This window comes from Chelonoidis abingdonii, chromosome 5, assembly GCF_003597395.2.
Source record: "Chelonoidis abingdonii isolate Lonesome George chromosome 5, CheloAbing_2.0, whole genome shotgun sequence".
Taxonomy (NCBI): Eukaryota; Metazoa; Chordata; order Testudines; family Testudinidae; genus Chelonoidis; species Chelonoidis abingdonii.
This window is the reverse complement of record NC_133773.1, coordinates 41,017,386-41,038,074: the sequence shown is the minus strand read 5'-3', so window position 1 is coordinate 41,038,074 and position 20,689 is coordinate 41,017,386. Positions and strand designations below refer to the sequence as shown.

The following is a 20,689-nucleotide window of genomic DNA, read 5'->3' as shown; positions in this document are numbered from 1 at the left end:
AACAATCAGCCTTGTGCCAGAAAATAAATCCCCAAACACAGGTTAAGAGAGGTATTTTCTCCCCTGAGTAGAGCCTCCTCAGCCTAAGGCAATGCATAGTTCTTACTAATGCATTATAAGCCTGTGAATATCAGTATGATTATCTCTAGGTTCTGCCCACACTGAATTTCAAAGTGAATTATGAACATTGGTATGGGCAGAGAAGGGATTTTTTCCCCAGGAACAGTGAAGACAAACACAAGGCTTAACTGATATAGGGGTTTGCCCTCGCTGCTCAGGGAATCTGCCTAGAATCATGATAGCACCACCATTTGGTGAGTACTAGCTTTGCTCCAGTGAAGTAGATAGGGGCCTGAGGGTTTGCTGCTAGAAAAGTTCTCTCCAACATAACATTTCACTGAGCTTTGGGGCTTGTGTGAGTTTTAATTCTTTTCCTGGGAAAAAAAAAAAATGCTTCCTGCAATAAGTGCCCAGCTGGATAGCATTTGTCAAACATACCTCTTGAGTGGCTCGAACTCTTTCCTTTGACATTGTCAAGGGTGTAGGTGATACTTGAGGGCTATGAAGTTAGAACAGTCATATATCTTCCCAAGAAAACTGCTTGCAATGAATATACTCATAGCTTTTGAATCCATTGTTTTTGATAGTCTTATTGTCAGTTTGCTTCCTTGTATAAAGATTCCAATTTTGAGCTGAATAGAGTCATTATACGATAACATGCTGTCAGGCTGTAATAGTGAAGTCTTACACTTGTCAGGTCTAACTATAAAAGTGATCAGTAGAGTCTCGGGTGTGTGACTGTAAGCAAAGACAGTTGCATCATGTCCAGTTATAGAGCAATCTTGGAGCAATCTGTTTTTTCCATAATGAATCAATTTAAAAAAATTTAATACCATGCACATGCAAAGTCATGTAATATCAATAAAAGTCATGAAACAATATAGGGAAAAATCTTCCAAAGTTCTTATGGGAATCAATGCCATTGCTTCATTGGTATTTTCCCCACCTCAGAATGTGCAATGAGCTCTCCTAAGAGACACTGGAGCAGCTGAGCATCCCTGTAAGGCTGATGGCTTGTTAAGACAAGGTCCTGGATACTCTGTACACTGTGTGCCTACATGGTCAGGTTCTCTATTATAAGGTTCCCCTTATACTTTGCTTCCCAGTGCTCCTGAACTCCCTTGTACACTCCCTTTGTAATGGCTCACCTTTCTACCTTTAAGAAGAATTTTGTCCAGGGGCTGTCCCTGACAACACATTTTTTTATATATATCTATATGCATTTCCAGGCAAAATATCACCCTACTGTGGGAGTCTGCTTTTTTTAAAAAAAACACTTCACATCTTTCTCCACTGATTCATTCTAGGAAAGAGCATTGCGATTCCCGTACATTTGAAGGGTATATGTACAGTACATGAGAAAAATTATGGCTCATGATGGACGTAACTAAGAATAAAAAAATTGCCAGGCATATCAAATTAAAGGCTGGAGATCGATCAACTATCAGTGTCCTTTTGAACCACTGCACCACTGAGAGACCCTTTTATTCTCATATGACCCCAGACCAACTAGAGAAGACAACCAGAAGTAAAAAGTATATCTGCCAGCCTCAAAAATAAAGGGACTCACAAGACTGAGATTTTTCTTGGTAAATTTATGAGTCCTGGATTGAAGTAGCTGATTTCATAGAAGGCTCTCCAGAATTTAAGCTCCTGTAGCACCTTGAAGTATTCAGCATAATTTTATGTGATAATAATTAAATACACTGAAAACAATATGAAGATTTTAAGGAATTTCTGAACCAGGTCATGAGCATATTGGAAGTATGTCTTCTATGGTCTGACTTTGACTTTCATAGTCAAATGTGCTCATTCATTGTGCCCAAGTCAGTGTATTCTCATCTGCATATATTAAAAATAATTCAGTAAATCAAATGGCTCCTTTACGTATAAACTCTGTGTTTTCTTCAGTTCTGCGTGATATCATCTACGGCCTCTAATTTAAACCTGAATGACAATACTCAGCTGTCCTCTAAGGTCTGCTTCTCAGGAGATGACATTACAGGTGAAATAGTTAGTTTAAATAGCCCAGTCTTATGCTGAAATGCTATTAAGAGCTCTTGACTTACCTTACTATTAGAGATGGGCTTGAAGCAAACCTGAGATCCAAATACTCACAAAATACATGTGCTGTGCGTGTGTGTGTATATGGAAGTATTTGGTTGGGGACGGTAGTGTTTCAGAATCTGAAACTTGATTCAGACCTAGATGGAATTTTCAAAAAACCATAAGTACGTTAGGTGCCATTAGTCTCACTGAAAATCATTAGGGCTTGTACTTCTGACTGACTTAGCTGCTTTTGAAAACCCAATTCTTAAGGTCTAGCTCCTCCTATATCACTGCCATGAGTCAAACCAAAAGTCTGGAATTGAACACCATTGGAAATTCAAAATCCAGACACAAATCCAGATTTGCAACTTGAACTCCTCTCTCCCTCTTTTGGATGAAGTACAGAGATGCTTAGCTAAAAGTTATAAAACTGCAGCTACAGAAGCTCACTTTTCATTCATTTCTGTGTATACGTACAGGATTTTAACTGATTGTTTAAATGCATTTTCAGCTTGTCTGTTATCACTGCATGCAATGCATCTTTCTGTCCAAATTTTAAAAGAGAATTTAGTGCTAGTGGAAGGTGCTGGCTTCATGGCCCAGGAAACTGAAGACCTCTCTTTATACCCACAACATTCTCACATTGCCCTGCCAACGTGGCTCAGTACTCACTGGGAGGTGAGCACCTCTGGGGATGAGAGTGTAACCCAATCTTCAAATCCATGTCACATTCACATCTTTGTCCTCTATGCAGATACTTCCAATAACAGTGCCAGTTCCAGTTTTGAATGGATGGGTGGGGTGGTTTTGTGATGCAGACCTCTAGATGCTAGAAGTTGGACTGAGATCATCCATTCATTTCACATAGGCCACTCAGCAGCTGGCCATGACTTTCAGTAACTGGTAACCTAGGCCACAGTTGAACTGGTGATGAAGAGGTGAAAGGCATTGTATCTAATTACTAGAGTCCAGGCACTGTCCATACCTGAATGAGTTAAAAATTAGGGCTGTCAAGCGATTAAAACAATTAATCACAATTAATTGTATGATTAAAAAAATTAATTGCGATTAATCACACTGTTAAACAATAATAGAATACCATTTATTTAAATATTTTTGGATGTTTTCTACATTTTCAAATATATTGATTTAAATTACAACACAAAATATGTGTACAGGGCTCACTTTATATTTATTTTTTGATTACAAGAATTTGCACCGTAAAAAAACAATAAGAAATAGTATTTTTCAATTCACCTCATACAAGTATTGTAGTGCAATCTCTTTATCATGAAAGTGCAACTGACAAATGTGGAATTATGTACTAAAAAACCTGCATTGAAAAATAAAACAATGCAAAACTTTAGAACCTACAGGTCCACTCAGTCCTACTTCAGCCAATCACACAGACAAACAAGTCTGGTTACAATTTGCAAGAGATAATGCTGCCCCTGTCTTATTTACAATGTCACCTGAAAATGAAAACAGGCGTTCACATGGCATTGTTGTAGCCAGCATTACAAGATACTTACATGCCAGATGCACCAAAGATTCATATGTCCCTTCATGCTTCAAACACCATTCCAGAAGACATGCGTCCATGCTGATGATGGGTTCTGCTCAATAATGATCCAAAGCAGAGCAGACTGACGCCTGTCCATTTTCATTATCTGAGTCCGATGCCACCAGCAGAAGGCTGATTTTCTCTTTTGGTGGTTCGGATTCTGTAGTTTCCACATTGGAGTGTTGCTCTTTTAAGATTTCTGAAGCATGTTCCACACCTCATCCCTCTCCGATTTTGGAAGGCACTTCAGATTCTTAAACCTTGAGTCAAGTGCTGTATCTATCCTTAGAAATCTCACATTGGTACCTTCTTTGCTTTTTGTCAAATCTGCTGTGAAAGTGTTTTTAAAACAAACGTGCTGCGTCATCATCTGAGACTGCTATAACATAAAATATATGGCAGAATGTGGGTAAAACAGAACAGGAGACATACAATTCTCCCCCAGGGAGTTGAATCACAAATTTAAGTAACACATTTTTTTTTTAACGAGCATCATCAGCATGGAAGCATGTCCTCTGGAATGGTGGTTGCAGCATGAAGGGGCATATGAATGTTTAGCATATCTGGCATGTAAATACCTTGCAATACTGGCTACAAAAGTGCCATGGGAACATTTGTTCTCACTTTCAGGTGACATTGTAAATAAGAACCAGTCAGCAGTATCTCCTGTAAATGTAAACAAACTTGTTTGCCTTAGCAATTGGCCGAACAAGAAGTAGGACTGAGTGGACTTGTAGGCTCTAAAGTTTTACATTGTTTTGTTTTTGAGAGCAGTTATGTAACAAGAAAAATCTACATTTGTAAGTTACACTTTCATGATATAGAGATTGCACTATGGTACTTGTATGAGATGAATTGAAAAATACTATTTCTTTTGTTTATCATTTTTACAGTGCAAATTTTTGTAATAAATAATATAAAGTGAGCACTGTACATTTTGTGTTCTTTGTTGTAATAGAAATCAATATATTTTAAAATATAGAAAAACGTCCAAAAATAATTAATAAATTTCACTTGGTATTTTATTGCTTAAAAGTGCAATTCATTGTGATTTTTTTAAAATCACAGTTAATTTTTTGAGTTAATCACATGAGTTAACTGCGATTAATCAACAGCCCTATTAAAAATATAAAATAGTTAAGTCTTTCATCAGAGGACGTTCATTTTTTAGCGTGATTACAATATACATACTGTTCGGAGAATGGCTTTTATAGGGGAATACTATAATGTCCTAGTCTTAAAGTGACTAGATTTATTTGGCAATTTTTATCTATCTAGATAGCTATCTATCTGCTCCTGAAAAAAGTGTGATACCCCACTATCCTTATCCCTGGTAACAGTAGATATTATCTTTTTTGATTTGTAGCTTACTAAGGAATTTATGTAACTTAGCTAATTAAGGTATTTAATATTATGAAATTATATGAGAAAGAGAGAAAAAAAGATAATCAGTCTAGATAGTAATTGAAATGCATAGAAAATAGAAACAGCAGGAAAATACATAGTCAACGTATCCATGTAAATGAAAAAAAAATCAAAATCAAAAGTAAAGAAGAAAGGACAAGTTTAATGGTGGAGGAAAAATACAGGAGACTGACAATAGAAAATGAATGGAAATAAGGAGATCACAAGAGGATTAAAAGATTGGTACCATATACTTGGGCAAATTGTATTTGCAATATAGTTCTCTCTTTACTTTTTCATGCAGAACTGATTGGTTTTCCTGCAGTTTCCAGCAGTTATCCTTGATTCCTAATGTAAGTTGATTCACCCACGCTGTGGTCCCTGATTGTTCCCCAGCGGGGTCATAATCCAAAACCCACTGACGCCAGTGGAAATCTTTCCAATGACTTCAGTGGTCTTTGAATCCAACCCTTGGTGAACTACATTGTCAGGGAACACTTGATTTTCACATGTACAATAAAGTTTATTGATTTTCAAACTTATTAGCAGTTAATTTAATATTATGGGGATAAATTGTGGAGGTTTCACTCACTGATGAGCACTCGCTCATTTAAGTACTCCCACACTGCAAGCAGTTGGATTACTTGAGTTAGTAAATACTTAGCACTCTATCACCACTCCATAATCTGGCCCATAGCCAGTTGGAAGGTGGCTCAAACAAATATATCTACACTAGACTCTGCCACCTTTACCCATACTGAGTCGTACAAGTATTCTTTTGGGCCAGATTCTGATACACATGATGAATAGCACTTTGCTTCAGAAGTGGTCCCACTGATTTCAATGGAACCACTTAAGGAGTAAAGTGCTACTCAGCATGAGTAAGGGTCAGAATCAGGGTCAAAGGGTCAGAACTGTCCCTTTGAGTTCAACTGGTCTATCTGACCTGGAGTTCAGTATAACTCAGCCTGATTATAAATGGCAGAATCTGGCTCTCTCTGAGTAGAGTTTTGCATGGTAGCAGTGCCTTGATCCTCCTGGTCCACAATATATGAAGTAAAGGGTGAAAGTGCAAGAACAGAGTAAAAAGAATAACAGCAGAAAAAGCCCAAAATGCAAACAGGAAAATGTCTGTGAGATACCAGTAGTAAGATGAGGTAATAATCATAACCTATCATTATACATTGATTTATATGGCATGTTCTAGTTTGGTTGCAAAAATCAGTATTCTTTTATTATGTATTCCTTCAATTCTTAGTCACTGTGCTTTCATGAGAAAGTATTGCATCACATCACAACTGCAAAACTTAGCTCACCCATCTTAACTGTTCAACAATCCTAATTTGCTGGCTTCTATAATGAGTCATTTGTGGGAGTCAAGACAAATGGTTATTAAAAATACGCCTGCACTGGGAGTGTAAACTTCAGTTTAGAATTTCCTAAACATGGAAAAACCTGAACATCTTTTCCAGCCACTTTCCTATTTCCTCTAAGTCAGTCTTTTTCAAAACATTTCAACATTCCTTATGGCACATCCTCTGTGAAATCAGAGAAGCGATTCATGATTTTGGATCAGAGTTGATCCACATAACTTACACACTAAGGCCCTGATTCTGCAATCAGAAACTCGTAGGAGAATCCTTGTGCCTATGCACCATCTTCCACTAAACCCATCGGGGCTCTGTGTGGGCACAAGGGTCTGTCCGTAAAGATCCAACTGGAGATCAGGGCCTAAAACTCTATCTATTTTGTATGTTACATTAGTGATAGATATTATTATAGGCACTTTTAAAAATAAATCTAAAATCAACGCATATTGTTTAATTTTACTCAAACCCTTAGGCCACCAGAGCACAGTTCTGAAAAATAGTATGAAGGCTATTTCTAATTGTTTGAAATACAGGGGACACTGCTCACTGTCATTTTGTTTTCATCTTAAAGTATAAAACCTAGCATCCGGCTTACTTAATACAATAGTATGTGTCCATTTCAGGATGTTATATGTATAAAGTGTGTGATAATATCCATAAGTGTTTATCATCTTAATTTTATAACCATTTTGATTCATTTTAAAATTTTAAATAGTTTGGACTCAGATTTGAGGGGATACATCTGAAGTTATTAAGTAAGCTAAGGACTGCTATAGGCACTCTTGGTGTGCTAGATCACCACTGCAAACAATTCATTGCAAGCAAAGTGGACACTGAGTTGCAACTACAAGATTTACTCTTCAATGATTGATGGCTTCCACACCTGGGCTGTGACTCCAACTTTCTTTGCTGAAAACTTTGGCCTTGGAGCAGTAAACGAAGAGGATGTGATTGATTCTTGCTTAGAAAATGAGGGGTGACCACTAGACTCGTAGGACTCATTTATTGGAGTGGATGCATTCGACTGGAACCACGGTTGTGAACTGTAGGCTGGTACGGAGTACACTGAAGATGCTTGGACATTAACAGAAGAACCAGCACTGAGTGGTCTTGAAGGCAGAGCATGTTTTGAGGCAGACACTGAGTCGAACTTTGTAGACTGCTTAGTAGCTAGGCTTTCCTTAGTAGCAGAAGGAGGTTGAAAAGTAAATAAAGATGCATTAAGTTGATATGGCTGATGCTTCATAACATCCAAAGCACTGAGAGCTTTCTTAGGTTTTCTTTTGGTAGTTTTGGTAACGGCAGGTGATTTAGATTGGGGTTTAGTAGCAGCAAGAGGATAAGAAGGGGACTGGATGGGATTGTAAGCAACGGGTGGAGGTGCTCGAACATTAGATGAATACTTCCAAGAAGCTGGTAAAGATGGAGTTGGAGATGAGGCCCGTGCCATATGTGCCTGCACAGTTTCTGAGTCTACCACATACTTCTCCATTCGAGATTGCCTTTTGGCAAATAACTGTGCTCCTTTTCCACTAAAAGCTGGTGGCATCTCAAAGGCTGGCCCCGTTCCTCCAGCAAATGCAACATTTCCTATTGGTGTGGTAGGTGTTGTTTTTGGTGTATAATTTTGATTTGATACTGTTGTTTGAGGCCCTTTAAAAGGACCAGCTATGTTAAGAGTACTTGGAGGTAAAACATGAGGAGCAGCTTGTCTTACTTGGATTGATGCAGGAACTGCAGCTTGGGGTGAGTTTGGAGTTGGGAAGGCAGGAGGTTGGGTAGAAGCCACAGCTGGAGGTGACCAGACTGGTGAAATGGGAGTGGCGGCAGCAGTAGGAGAGACTTTGACTGAGGGCTTTGGAGCAACAGGAGGAGGGGTCTTTTGTTGTGATGCTTGGATCTGCATGAAATTACAAGCCTCTGCTCCCAAACTAAGGTAGTCTTCTTCAGGTCCCGATTCAAATCCAGTTCCAGTACCTCGTTTGCCTTCTGTATTCTGTACAAGGGACAATAGGGCAGGGTTAGGACTCACTTTGGGAGGTTCTTTGAAAGTAAACATAGGCTTTGCAGTGCTTCTTTTCTTTGCCTCTTGTAGTATCCCAGTTCTTTTGGCCGGTACTGCAATTCTTTCATCTCTGGATGCTATCTGCTCTGTTGGTGACCAAAGAGCTGGCTGAGCTGTGCTGGCCACTGGACTCAATACTACTCTATATGAAGCTTGAGGTGGTGGGCTAATTGAGGAATAGAGAGGTGGAGGTGGTAAATCTGAGAGAGGGCTAGTCACATTTCTTGTTGGTGAAAATGGTGCTGCTGCTTGATTCGATATACCAGGAAAAGGTTTAGCTGTTCTGTTTAAAGGTGTTGATTTATGGGCATCAGAAGACTGAAAGGAGATGTTTGTCTCTGATGCTCCCTCAATGCCATTTTGTTGTACCATTTTGCCATGACTGTGGCTCACCTCTATGTAACTTTTGCTCACACAGCTCTGCATTTTTGACGTTTCTTCCTCTTTTGCCTGATAGGATGAGGCGCTCACTTGTCTGAAGCTCTCTTTTGGGGTGGCTTCTCTTTGTTCCTCTGCATGCATTCTGTGTGACTTCACTTCTTCTTGCTCAGCTGTGATCTCATCCATTCTCTGCCGTCTCTTGGCAAACATGAGGGCCCCCTTGCCCTTGGTCTCTGGCAACATCTGCATCTCGTCTCCAGCTTTTAGTTTCTTTTCAATCTCAAGCAGACCAGTGTCCCAATCAAATGTCACAATCTGGCCTTCGTGGTCAATGTCAGAGAAGAAATCTTCATCTATTTCTGACTCACTTGTTCCAAATAAAGTTACCTCAAAAGTGTTTTCTTTGTCACCTTCTTCACCTTCCCCTTCTTCACCCTCGTCGTCTTCACGTTCTAGTTCCCCGGTGCCGTAGCTGACTAAAGTGTATTTCCTGGCTCTTTGGCGACGCTTCTTGAACATCAACACCCCCTTGGAATTGGGATTGGGAGCTGCCGTCAGCAGCAGAGCAATGCTTTTACATTTGGATTTGGCTTCTTTCACCTGCTTCTCTGACAGACTCTCGCTCCGCCGGAGCCCTGGGAAGGATCAAAAGATATAATTAAAGAAATACACTCCACGAAAATATGTGAAGGTGTCTGACTACAAGCAGTGCAACGTCTATCTGGAATACCATATCCTAAATGTGCTCCTCTCCAGAACACAATCTTTCTTTTCTTTAATACTGGGATTCTACCTGGCAGCAGGACTGAGTTCATATCCATAGTTTACATGTATTTCTATGTGTGTTTGTAATATAATATATATATAAATCTATAGGAAAGGCATTAAAATTAAAATCTTTTCCCACAGTAACTACTGTGGCACAAATTCTATAGCAATAATTCTTCTTTGTGAGACATGCCTCAAAGTTTAAAGACAACACAGTTTTCTATAGAACTTTCCTAGTTCAACTTACAAGAACTTTTATGCATCACATATCTATTTCTATCATTAAACACATACATTATATTCTATTATGCATATAAAATCTGTCCTATATGCACTATATATATATATATAAAAATACATTTCTATGTATAATATTACAAACTCACATAAAAATACATATAAACTATGGATATGAATTCAGTCCTGTTGCCATTGAAGTCAGTGGCAGTTTGGCCATTGTATTCAATGCAGACAGATTTAAGCCCTTTAAAAGGAAGAAGTGCTTTCCTAAAAAGTAATTCATAATAACAAATAATAGAAAATGGACTGAAAAAAGAATAGATTGTTTACAGTAAAAATGTATTTTAAATACATTAACAGGGCTAATTGTGTAGGATATAACATTTCCAGAATATTTCTTTAAAACATAGCAAGGACAGCAAATTCCTACAATAAATGCTGTCCTGGAACTAATTCAGGAAGCCATAACTAACTCCTAAAGAGTATTCAATAGTATACTGTAGTTCCATGTATCTGTTAATGCATAAATTAATGGTCTTAATACTTTATATGGACTGCAGTTGGCCTCATTACATTCTCTCTTTATTTTTTTAAACGGGAGTGTAATCCTGCTCCTTTTAAAATTAATGATCATATTCCAATTAACTTCAAAGCGAACAAAATGGATTGCTTATGTATTATTCATGGTAGGGAAGTAGAATAGTATAACATTTTTACATCTGAAGCGTTTTTAATGTACACGTAATAATCTCATTAAATAAACATACGTAAAGCATTTTATAATTAATGATCCTTTCAGTCATGTCAGGAAAAAAAAATGGAACCTGATCCTTCTCTTGCTGAAGACAAATGTAATTTTGCCATTATATTTGGTGAGAGCATGACTAGACCCATGGTTTTCACTAAAAACTATAAAAGATGATAGAACATGAGTCCAACCCAGCAAAACTTCCACAGGGCTAAATCCTGAAATCCTCGGCTCAATCCTTAGTCAGGCAAAACTTTTAGTGAAGTTACCAGGGGAATTTGTCAGAGTAGGGGCTGTAGACCCAGAACCATTTTTTGAAGATTAGGATAGTTGCTATAGTATCTAAGCAGTATGGACCCAATTCTGCAGATCTAACTCACGAATAATCCTTACTCTTGCAAGCAGTTCTACTGTCTTCAAATGAGGCTACTCTCATCAGCTCAAACTACACTTGTGGGAAAGGATTTGCACCTATGATTTTATGGCAAGGAATAATTTAAAATATTCTCTTAGCAAATATTTTTACAGCTTGTTTACATCTGGTTTAACCAATAAATTCAAAAGAAGGCTTAAATGAAGAAAAATTGCCTGCTCGATTAAATTTAATCAGATTGCTATTTGCAGGGGTATATCTCTGCTAAAGAGATCAAAAGTTGCAGTGCTTTATCTGTTCTAGTTTAGAATCTTAAACACCATATAATGGCTGTTTGCTTCACAAAGCAAACATGTTTTATATGCACCTTACTTGCTGCTTCAAGCAAATATCTTATGTATCTATATATGTCAACAGTACCTAGAGCCTTAGATAAGCTCTTTAAAATGGTTTTTATCATTCAATCAATATCTATCTATGCATAACTAATGTTTATTCTTCAGGTACAGTTCATCTAAAATGTAAAATCCTGCCAATCGATGATAATTCAGACATTATATGGGAAGGGGGAAAAAGGCAAAAAAAAATTGTCCTAAACAGAACAAATTTAATGTAAGTACATTTTGTTGCACATGATAATTCATTCCCTATTAAATAGGATTTGGATATGTGGATTACATACAGATACTTAAAGCGTAAGTAACGGCTTAACCCACATGCCAATAAGGATGCATGGTTATCATTCTAAAAATATGCTTACAGAGGAATTAGCAATGGGTTAGGAGACTTGTTCCAACACTGCATATAAAATAACTCATTGCTACAGCATATCACTGTACACATTCAAGCACCTTTGCCATACTGTGATTAAATCCCTGAACAGGAAGCTTGACATTGTTGGAAAAAAACAAACAAGCATTAGAAATGACCTAAATAAATATGTATATATATAAATATTTTTAAAACAGCATTGGATTCAATCACATTTTCAGTTTGTTTTTAGTTAAACTCCTTAGCTAGATTTTGAGGCTCACCTCTGGGTATGGAAGGCAGAAGAAATAGTAAGTTCACTTTACAGTCCAGAGAAGACTTACAAAACTCAAAGGATCATATAACTAGCCAGTAATACACATGCTGGTGTCTGTCAAACTGACTTCTGCAGGCATGATCAAGCTTTCCTACTAGGCTTCTTTATTCATATCTACTTTTAACAGCAGTGGCATAGCTTTGATTTTTAACGATGCAGTTTCTGCTATAAATGGAGAAATCCAGAACACCCAACTACGTTCAAGAGATGACCTTGCTTATTTGGTTAACATTCTACAGATCATCCTTGTAATGTAAGTCAGAAGCCTAGCACAATTTACCTCTCTTTGTGCAACTAAAAGTACTTGAATTTCCAAAGTGAGGTGTCACATTTTAAAATTAGTAGTCTTTAAAATAAAGTAAAGTAGTCTGCTACAGCAATGTTATATGGTACTGTGAAACAATGGTTAAATACCTGGCCTGTCACCTTTGTAATTTTGTTGTTTTAAAAAGACACATGAATTTTGAATAGAAATATCAATTTAAAAACAAAGAGAGAGAGAGAGGTTAGAACACTTGAGAAGAATCTCTTTAGAATATTTACAAATGCAGACACTGTTCTGAAAAGCTGTTTCAAGTTACAAAATTTACCCTCAAGTCAATGCAAATGATTTAGATGTGACATACTTGCGTGCCTTGCCCTGTGCTTGTGAGGTCTGCTGTGATCTCTTTCTGAGTGCTGGTCGTCTTCTCCCTGCTCTGTGCCTTCTGATGAGATTCCAAAGGAGACTGCAGAAGGAGGTGCTTCTGACTGCCCTCCTTCCACTTGAGAATCAACACACCCCTTTTCAGCTAGAGACCTGGACACTTCCTTCTCCCTGTCAGAGCAATCTAGGATCACTTCCACTATGGGGAGAGATGGATTGCCTGCCTCTGCTCCTTGGATCACCTTGACCTCTTTGCCACTAGCAATCTGGAATGTTTTGCTTGACCACTGGACAGTGGCCTCTTTTTCACCCAGGGGGACTGCGGTTATCGGGCTAGTCCCATCTTCTTGCATACTGGGTCCAGCTTCTGAAAGGGTACACTTTTCAGCTCCCAGGAGACTAACAGTAGGAACACTGGTGCCCTTGTGCCTGTCCTGCGAGAGGGACAACTGCAGCTCAACCACTGTGTCTGGCCTTCTTTCTTTTGTCTTCTCTTTGAAAGCAGCCTCATCTGTCAAGAGTATTCTAGAGGTTTCTATCACTTTAGGTGTAATTTTGTGGCACTGTATTGTCTCCTTTTCTTGTTTTGTCCCAGAAAAGTCTAAGTCACTTTCCTCTGCTCCATGGGGAGCTTCACTGTGTATCTCTGTGATGTAGAATTCCCTCTGGGGCAGTTCTGTGGCTGTTCTGATTTGCAGTGTGGTACTCTTCCTATACTCCTCATTTTTTATGTTATCATGGTTTCTGGTTTCAGTTTCTGGACTCAAGCTTTCGTGTAGTCCATTGGATGATCTGCACACATATACACATACACACACAAAAATAATAACACAAGAACATAAGCTCTTGTAATTACAACTGCAAAAGAGATTTTCATGCTTAAATGGAAGTACGTATTGTGTTTTCCTCCTCAAAATTATCTGCTAGTAGATTCATTTACATAACAGAATTTCCCAAACATTTTAAATACCAAGGTCTTTGTACCCCTCCTAACCTCCTGCAGTAGCATTAGGACATAAGAGCAGCTATATTACTGCAGTAAGCTTTTATTCTGACTATGATTCTGACAGTTATTCTTAAATCCTTGACCTATGCCATTCTTAAACTGTATACACTGCTTTACAAAACCATGTAATGTTTCCAGACAAACACTTGAGTCATCTCAGAGTTCTAGGGTTTATACTTCCTGTTTTATCTTTGAATTAAAACAATGGCTTTGCACTAAAAGGAGAAATTTTAATCTATTTTACCTCCATGACTATTATTGCTCTTATTTGTATTCTGTCAGTGCCCAAAATGTGCTAGGTGCTTTCCTTTCACGCAGGTCCCTGCCCCAATGAATTTACTATCCAAGAAGGCAAGTCACATGTAAAGGGCAGGGCGAGAGTGATAAATACATAAAATACTTGTTTTAAAGGGAATTCCTTGTTTAAAAGTATCATCATCCCTCTGTGTCATTAAATGACTATACTTTAAGGGCCCATTCCCGTGATGTATTCCCTGTAAAGTGCTCAGTGCCTTTAACTCCCACTGAAGTCAACGCAAGCTGAGGGTGCTCAGTACATCACTGGATCAGTCTATATATTTTAAAATGGGAGTTTTCCAACTGGTGAATCTTGCTTTAGCTCCTTTAACCCTACATATCAGACTATATCTTCATTTTTCTATTTATTCCTCTCTTCACTCTCCCCCCTCTGTTTTATATGTTCCCTTAAAAGTATTATGAACTTTACTGTAACTTCCAGTTCCCCTTTCAGTGCTGTATGCCTCAATGGCATACTATTAGTTTCAGCAGAAAATATTTCAGTGCAGTCTGACACAGTGACATATTATTCATTTTTACATTTGGCTGTAATGTAGCAAAACTTTTCGATAATTAATAGATATATTAGGTGCCCTCAATAAACTACAAAGCATCAAGTACTATTAGAAGAGTTTGAAATCAAAAGCAGGCTCCTGGTATTCTAAAACTATTGGATCACACTGCAAATAAAGGCCAGAAATAGCAACAGAAAATGACTAGGTAAATTTGTCACTGTAATGAAGATGCCTCAATATAACTCACATTTATAGCCTCTCAGCATACTGATGGCATCAAACTGGATTTGCCTCAAATAGGAAACAGTGCATAACATCTATTAAACCACATATGGGGCTACATAAGGGTCAGACAGATTTTCATTTAGGAAGCCCTGGGTCTCTATCTGGATTCCATCATGTTTTGCTATTTGGACAATCAGTTATGTGCTGCTGACTGCAGAAAAAATTGTATGAATCCATAAACATTTCCTTGTAGGATATAAGACTGGGTGTGGGCCAACTAACTTTTAGCCTTTATTGGTAGCTGTGTGTGTGTGTGTGTGAGAGAGAGAGAGAGAGAGAGAGGGAGAGAGATTTCCACCTTAAAAGGCCCTCACTACTTATGGATATACTGTTTATAGACATTGATGTGTGTCCAGTGGTACAGTACTGTATCTGATCCCTTTTTGTTTTATTTTTCATTTTATTTTGTCAGATTCATTTTTTTAGGCCTGCTTAGTTCACTGGAAGATTTGCAAAACCTCTGTGTACCTAGACGCTTGTGGTATAATTGCAGGAAGGAGGTAGAGCTGCGTGGAGGGGACACAACGGGATTTGGTCCAAAATGGTGTTTACAGACTGAATGTCACAGTTCAGTTTGCTATACACTGATCATGAGCCAATCTTTTTACTTTCATGGAAATATTTCATGCTTTTCCCCCCCCAGGAACTCTCTCCCTAGTCCCCAGTCCTCACATTCTCAACATCCACTGAGAGCTTTCTACTCATCCTTGAGTGCTTCAGGGGAGGCTAGTGGCTCTCTTCCCACTCCCACTGCTTCCTTGATACCTCCCTCTAGAGCAGGGGTCCCCAACGTGGTGCCCATGGGCGCCATGGCACCCGTTGGGGCATCTAAATGTGCCCGGGTACTGCCCGGCGGATGAGCATCCGCCAAAATGCTGCCAAAATTCAGTGGCATTTCGTCGGTGATGCCTCTGGATGATGGCGCTTGCTGCCGACAAGCAGCGTCATCCAGAGGTGTCACCACCGAAATGCCACCAAATTTTGGCGGCATTTTGGAGGGTGCTCGACCGCTGCCATGGTCCTTCGTCTGGCAGGTGTCAGACGAAAAAGGTTGGGGACCATTGCACTAGAGGCTTTCTGAAAAGTCAGTAAGACATTCCCTCCAAATAGTCTCTTTAGGGTAGTTACCAAGCAGGGCCGTTCCCCCCCGTTGCAACCAATCCCAAGGATTTTGCAGAGGAGCACCGGGAGGTAGCCTGACTCCAGTGCAGAGAGCAGCAAGAAACCTTCCTCTAACGTTCCATCTAACCAGCAAAGAACCAGGAGCATTTGAAGACTTAGGGTGGAATTTTTAAAAACTCTAAGGCTAGGTCTACACTGGGGCAGGGGGTCGACCTAAGATATACAACTTCAGCTACGCGAATAGTGAGTTGACTACTGATGCTCCCCCATCAACTCTGCTTCTGCTTCTCGCCACGGTGGAGTTCCGGAGTCAACGGCAAAGCGATAGAGGATCGATTTTATTGCATCTACACTAGCCGCGATAAATTGATCCCTGATAGATTGATCACTACCCGCCGATCCGGTGGGTAGTGTAGACGTAACCTAAGTGTTGCACTAACTCTGCTCCCATTTAAGTCAATGGAAAAACCTCTCACTACTTCAGTCGAAGCTGAATTAGGCTAATACCGAATGCTTTGGAAATCCCACTCTGATTGTAGCAACTAGGAATCAGTCAAAGGCTTCCTAGCAAGCGCACAATAGGAAATGAGGCTTCTCTACTCATACCTGCAAAATTAAAAGGTTAATGATGCTGGGATGCAAAGATCATCCAAGGAATATATCACGGCCCTTCAAACCTAACCCCACCATACCTATCATCTCTCATTCACTATTCAGATTTCAACTCCTGTCTCCACTTGGCCCATGATGCCAGCCTCTATTATTCACTTGTTAAATTTTCAAACAAGAACCATTGTGCTTTCTCCCATGCTGCCCATCCCATTTGGGGGGAGCTCCCTGTAAGCATCCCCAAAGCTGCCTCATTATCCACCTTCAAATCCCACCTCAAAACTCCGCCACGGTGCCTACAAAAACTTGAGTGCAGTTAGGTCACTGTTGCACTGTGACCACTGATTTTCATGCTGACCAATACTGTCTGATTGTTTCCTTGTACTGCTCCATCTGTCTGTATCCATCCGTTTTTCTCGTCTTCTACTTGGATTGTAAGCTCCGAAGGGAAGGGACTGTCTTTTTGTTCTGTGAGTGTACAGAACTTTGTATAATGGGGTCTTGGTCCATGACTTGGGCTCCTAGCAGCGATGGTAATACAAATAATTAATATTAATAACTAATAAATTAGGCACCATTCTTTTATTAAAATTTATACTCTTCTCTTAATGCTTAGTTAAGAGCTGTATGCAGCAGAAGATGAAGGGTTTACTTTTCCATTGCTCTGTAATGATGTTAGGTCACATCTTGGTAGTTTCAGAAGAACCTTGAGGGGCCAGTCAGCCAGCATCTCCAAAGATTCCCAAAAGGGAACCACAGAGGAGGTGGCCGCAGACTGGGAATTACAGAGGAGGTGTCAGGGGAGAGAGTGAACGGTACAAGGAGGGAGACTTTTAAATGGAAGAGATGGTGGCTGAATGGCTGAGGACACAAAGTTCAGAGATTGCACCAGTAATTGAATTTCCTCTGAATGGTCTGTGCAATTCTTAAAGGAAGGTCTGTTGCTGGAAAACTGTCAGCTCCTCATGATCCCTGGAAGCCCTGGGGTTTCATCCCACTAAACAGTGTAATACTCCCAAATTATTTTTTGGTTTTGATTTTTAATCTGTTTTATGCATTCAGACAGGGCCAACAAAGTGGAATGGAAGTTTTGCTATTGTCTTCAGTGGAGTCAGGATGTGGCCCCCTGGTGCATTTAAAATATCAATTACCAGCAACAGCTATGACTGGAAATATCTGAAGTTATTTGTGCAGCTGCAAAAAGTGCAGAAAGTCAGCGATAGAGGTTATTTCTGAAAGTGTAGTTTTACCAGTCATCTTCATGAAGTAAAAGAACAATGGTGATATCACACAGGGAACTCTCAAATGAAGGATTAGATTTTTATCTGTAAGTGTCACTAAACTTCAATTTCAACATATGCACACGGACAAAAAATATTTCCATCAATAATAATCAAAATTTAAGATAGGCAAAGTAAGAAAAATTGCTGCTTGAGACCTTATTAGATTTGATTTAAGGATATTTACTTTGTATATTTTGTACACGTGATGTGGACAATTAGTGTTATAATGGTTATAAAGCTTTAACATTTTGAATCTCGCAGTCTACTATCATTAAATAATTATCTGACCCTCCCCATACTGCAACTGCAAAATTTCCCACAACTGCAAAATTCAAAAGTTAAAAAATGCTTAAAACCTATTTGTGAAAAAAGCTGATAAATGTGAAAACTGAAATCTATAAAAATAAAAAAGCTTAAAAATAAACATCTATATTATCTATCGACATTTTAAAATAATAAAATCAAATTCTGCAGTGCCTAGATATATTTATTTATCTTAGTTAGGAATAAGAGTTACACCACAGTCGGTGAGCTGGAGTCCTCAGCTGTCATTGTTCCAGTGACTTCATCAAGCTGAGAACATTAGTCAGCCCACAGAAACAAGCAAACATAAAGCATTCAAATCCAACTCCTATTATATATTAGATTTAATACAACTCAGTGACTGTCTCCCTCTCAGGGCAGATCACACTTTTACCCTACTAGACACATTGGAACCGTCGTACTGTACAGCTGTGGAAGTCGCCAGAGGATCTCTGTCTTACTCATTCAGATGTCCCCTGCGACCTACAGGGGTGTACGTGCTGAAACAGGAACTCTCCCGACTTTCACAGGATGCTGCTCTGTTAGTATTCAGGGAGCCTGACATAACCATCCTCACCTTTCTGATCCCCTTTAGGAGTGCTAAAATTGGAGGGGACACTAGTTGAGAGCACTGGCTGTGTTCCCTGCCCCTATTGTGGCTGGCCTCTGCATAGGAGGAAGGGTTCTTGGGTTTTACTTTTCTTATCCACATAGAATTTATATTATATATTAGAGGGGTAGGAAAACTGAATGCAAGACTCAGTGTTTTGTAAAGGAGAATAAATATCTCTATCACCAATCTACAGATGGAGAAACTGAGTCATAGAGAGGTTAAGCAACTTGCTAATGGTCACATAGTCAATCAGAAACAGAAATGGAAGTCATGTCTCCAAACTCTGGTCCCTGTTCTAACCACTCTCAGGAAACTCCTTGTCATGTCATCTATGCACCGTGCCCTTGTCATGTATACAATCTTTGCTCTGCTTACGCCTCATTCAACATGCCTCTCTTGTATCACTCATACACGCTCATATTCCTTCCTTTCCACTCCCTATGCTTAAAATTCCCTCTCACCCTTATGTACCAGATCATCCTTATGACATCCCTCCTGAAAACACATTACTTTTGCTAAGGCTGTCACTGGTAAGCCATAATGCATGTACCAAAGAGCTGCGGTCTTTAAATGGAGAGGAAGGTTGGTCCGGTGGTTAGGGCACCTGCCTGGGACATGGGACAGATGGGTGTAATTCCCTGTTGTGCCACACATCTTAGGCAAGTCACTTAGTCACTCTGTGCCTCAATAACCTGTCTGTGAAATGGGAGTAATAGTACTTCCATATCTCCCAGAGGTCAACACTCCTGTGAAGTCCATTAAAGATTCTGAGGCACTCAGATGCTATGGTGATAGGGGGCATATAAGTAGCATAGATAGATAAAACTGTACCATAAGGAGATAGTACCCTGAATCGATGCTCTTATGTATCTGGACTGTGCTATCTGAACTATCAAGTGGGCGCTTTGTGGCCAGGAACTGTGTCTTCCTTTACATGTGTACAGTGGCAAGGTGTTGGTGATAAATACATAAGTAATAATATTACTATATAGTGGAATTTCACAGTACATGTCTATAAAATGGACATGCATGCACCACCATGTTTTTCCAGTACGTTTAGGGAGCAGAATGTATGCCAAAGCATTCTGAACATTCTTTTACCTCTTGATAAGCAGCTGGAGGGCGTCAGTCAGACCTTCCATAAGAGTGATAACTTCAGAATAGGTTAAGTCTGCACAGGACTTGCCATTGATAGACACCACCTCATCCCCCTCACACAGTCCAGCCTTGGATGCTTTGCTCTTGCTGCGAACCTGAGATGAGTTAAAAGTAAATTAAATTCAGAATTGTATAATTAGAGCTAATTCGAAAACTGCAACTCTATCCCCACATTCTCAGTAGAAAAAAATGGGTTCATGTATATACTTACTTATAGTACAGTAATAGTGAGGAATCCAAATCAAGGATCAAGCCCTATTAAGCTAGGTATTGGACTGGCAAATAACAAAAGACAGTCTGCCCCAGTGAGTTTACAATCTAGGTATCAAGCAGAATGCAAAAGGCAGATGAAACAGACCAAAGGGGTGGCGATGGCATGGAAGGATGAGGTAACAGTACAAAGAACAGAGTTCAGCAGAAAAGCAAAAGATTTAGCTCACCACTCAGCTGGCCGATGAGAGACTACCAGGAGTTTGTGTAGATAGCCCAGTAAAATGATGACCTGACATCCTCTTAGAAACCTAGGCCAAGTTTTCAAAAATGAGTCCCTAAAGTAAGGCTCCCTGAGGCATATTTACATGCTGTTTGACTTCAGTGGGAGCTATGGCTGCTCAGCACCTCAGACAATGGAACAAACACTTTTATTTAGGTGACTGACTGACTATAGGCACTGCACTCTGGAAAAAAATTGTCCTCAGTTCAGATTTAGTCATCTTAATTAAGTGTCCTGATTTTCAAAAGTG

General features: G+C 39.3%; 1 protein-coding gene across 1 annotated transcript in view; it reads right to left on the bottom strand.

The window, feature by feature from the left end:
- The window catches only part of SYNPO2 (synaptopodin 2), a 135,247-nt gene that overhangs the window by 17,651 nt on the left and 96,907 nt on the right, over positions 1-20,689 (bottom strand). The window contains exons 2-4 of the mRNA XM_032762531.2: positions 19,890-20,041; positions 12,736-13,547; positions 7,331-9,528 (exon numbers count right to left, since the gene is read on the bottom strand). Coding sequence (XP_032618422.1) covers positions 7,331-9,528; positions 12,736-13,547; positions 19,890-20,041 — 3,162 coding nt within the window. The remainder of the gene's footprint in view (positions 1-7,330; positions 9,529-12,735; positions 13,548-19,889; positions 20,042-20,689) is intronic.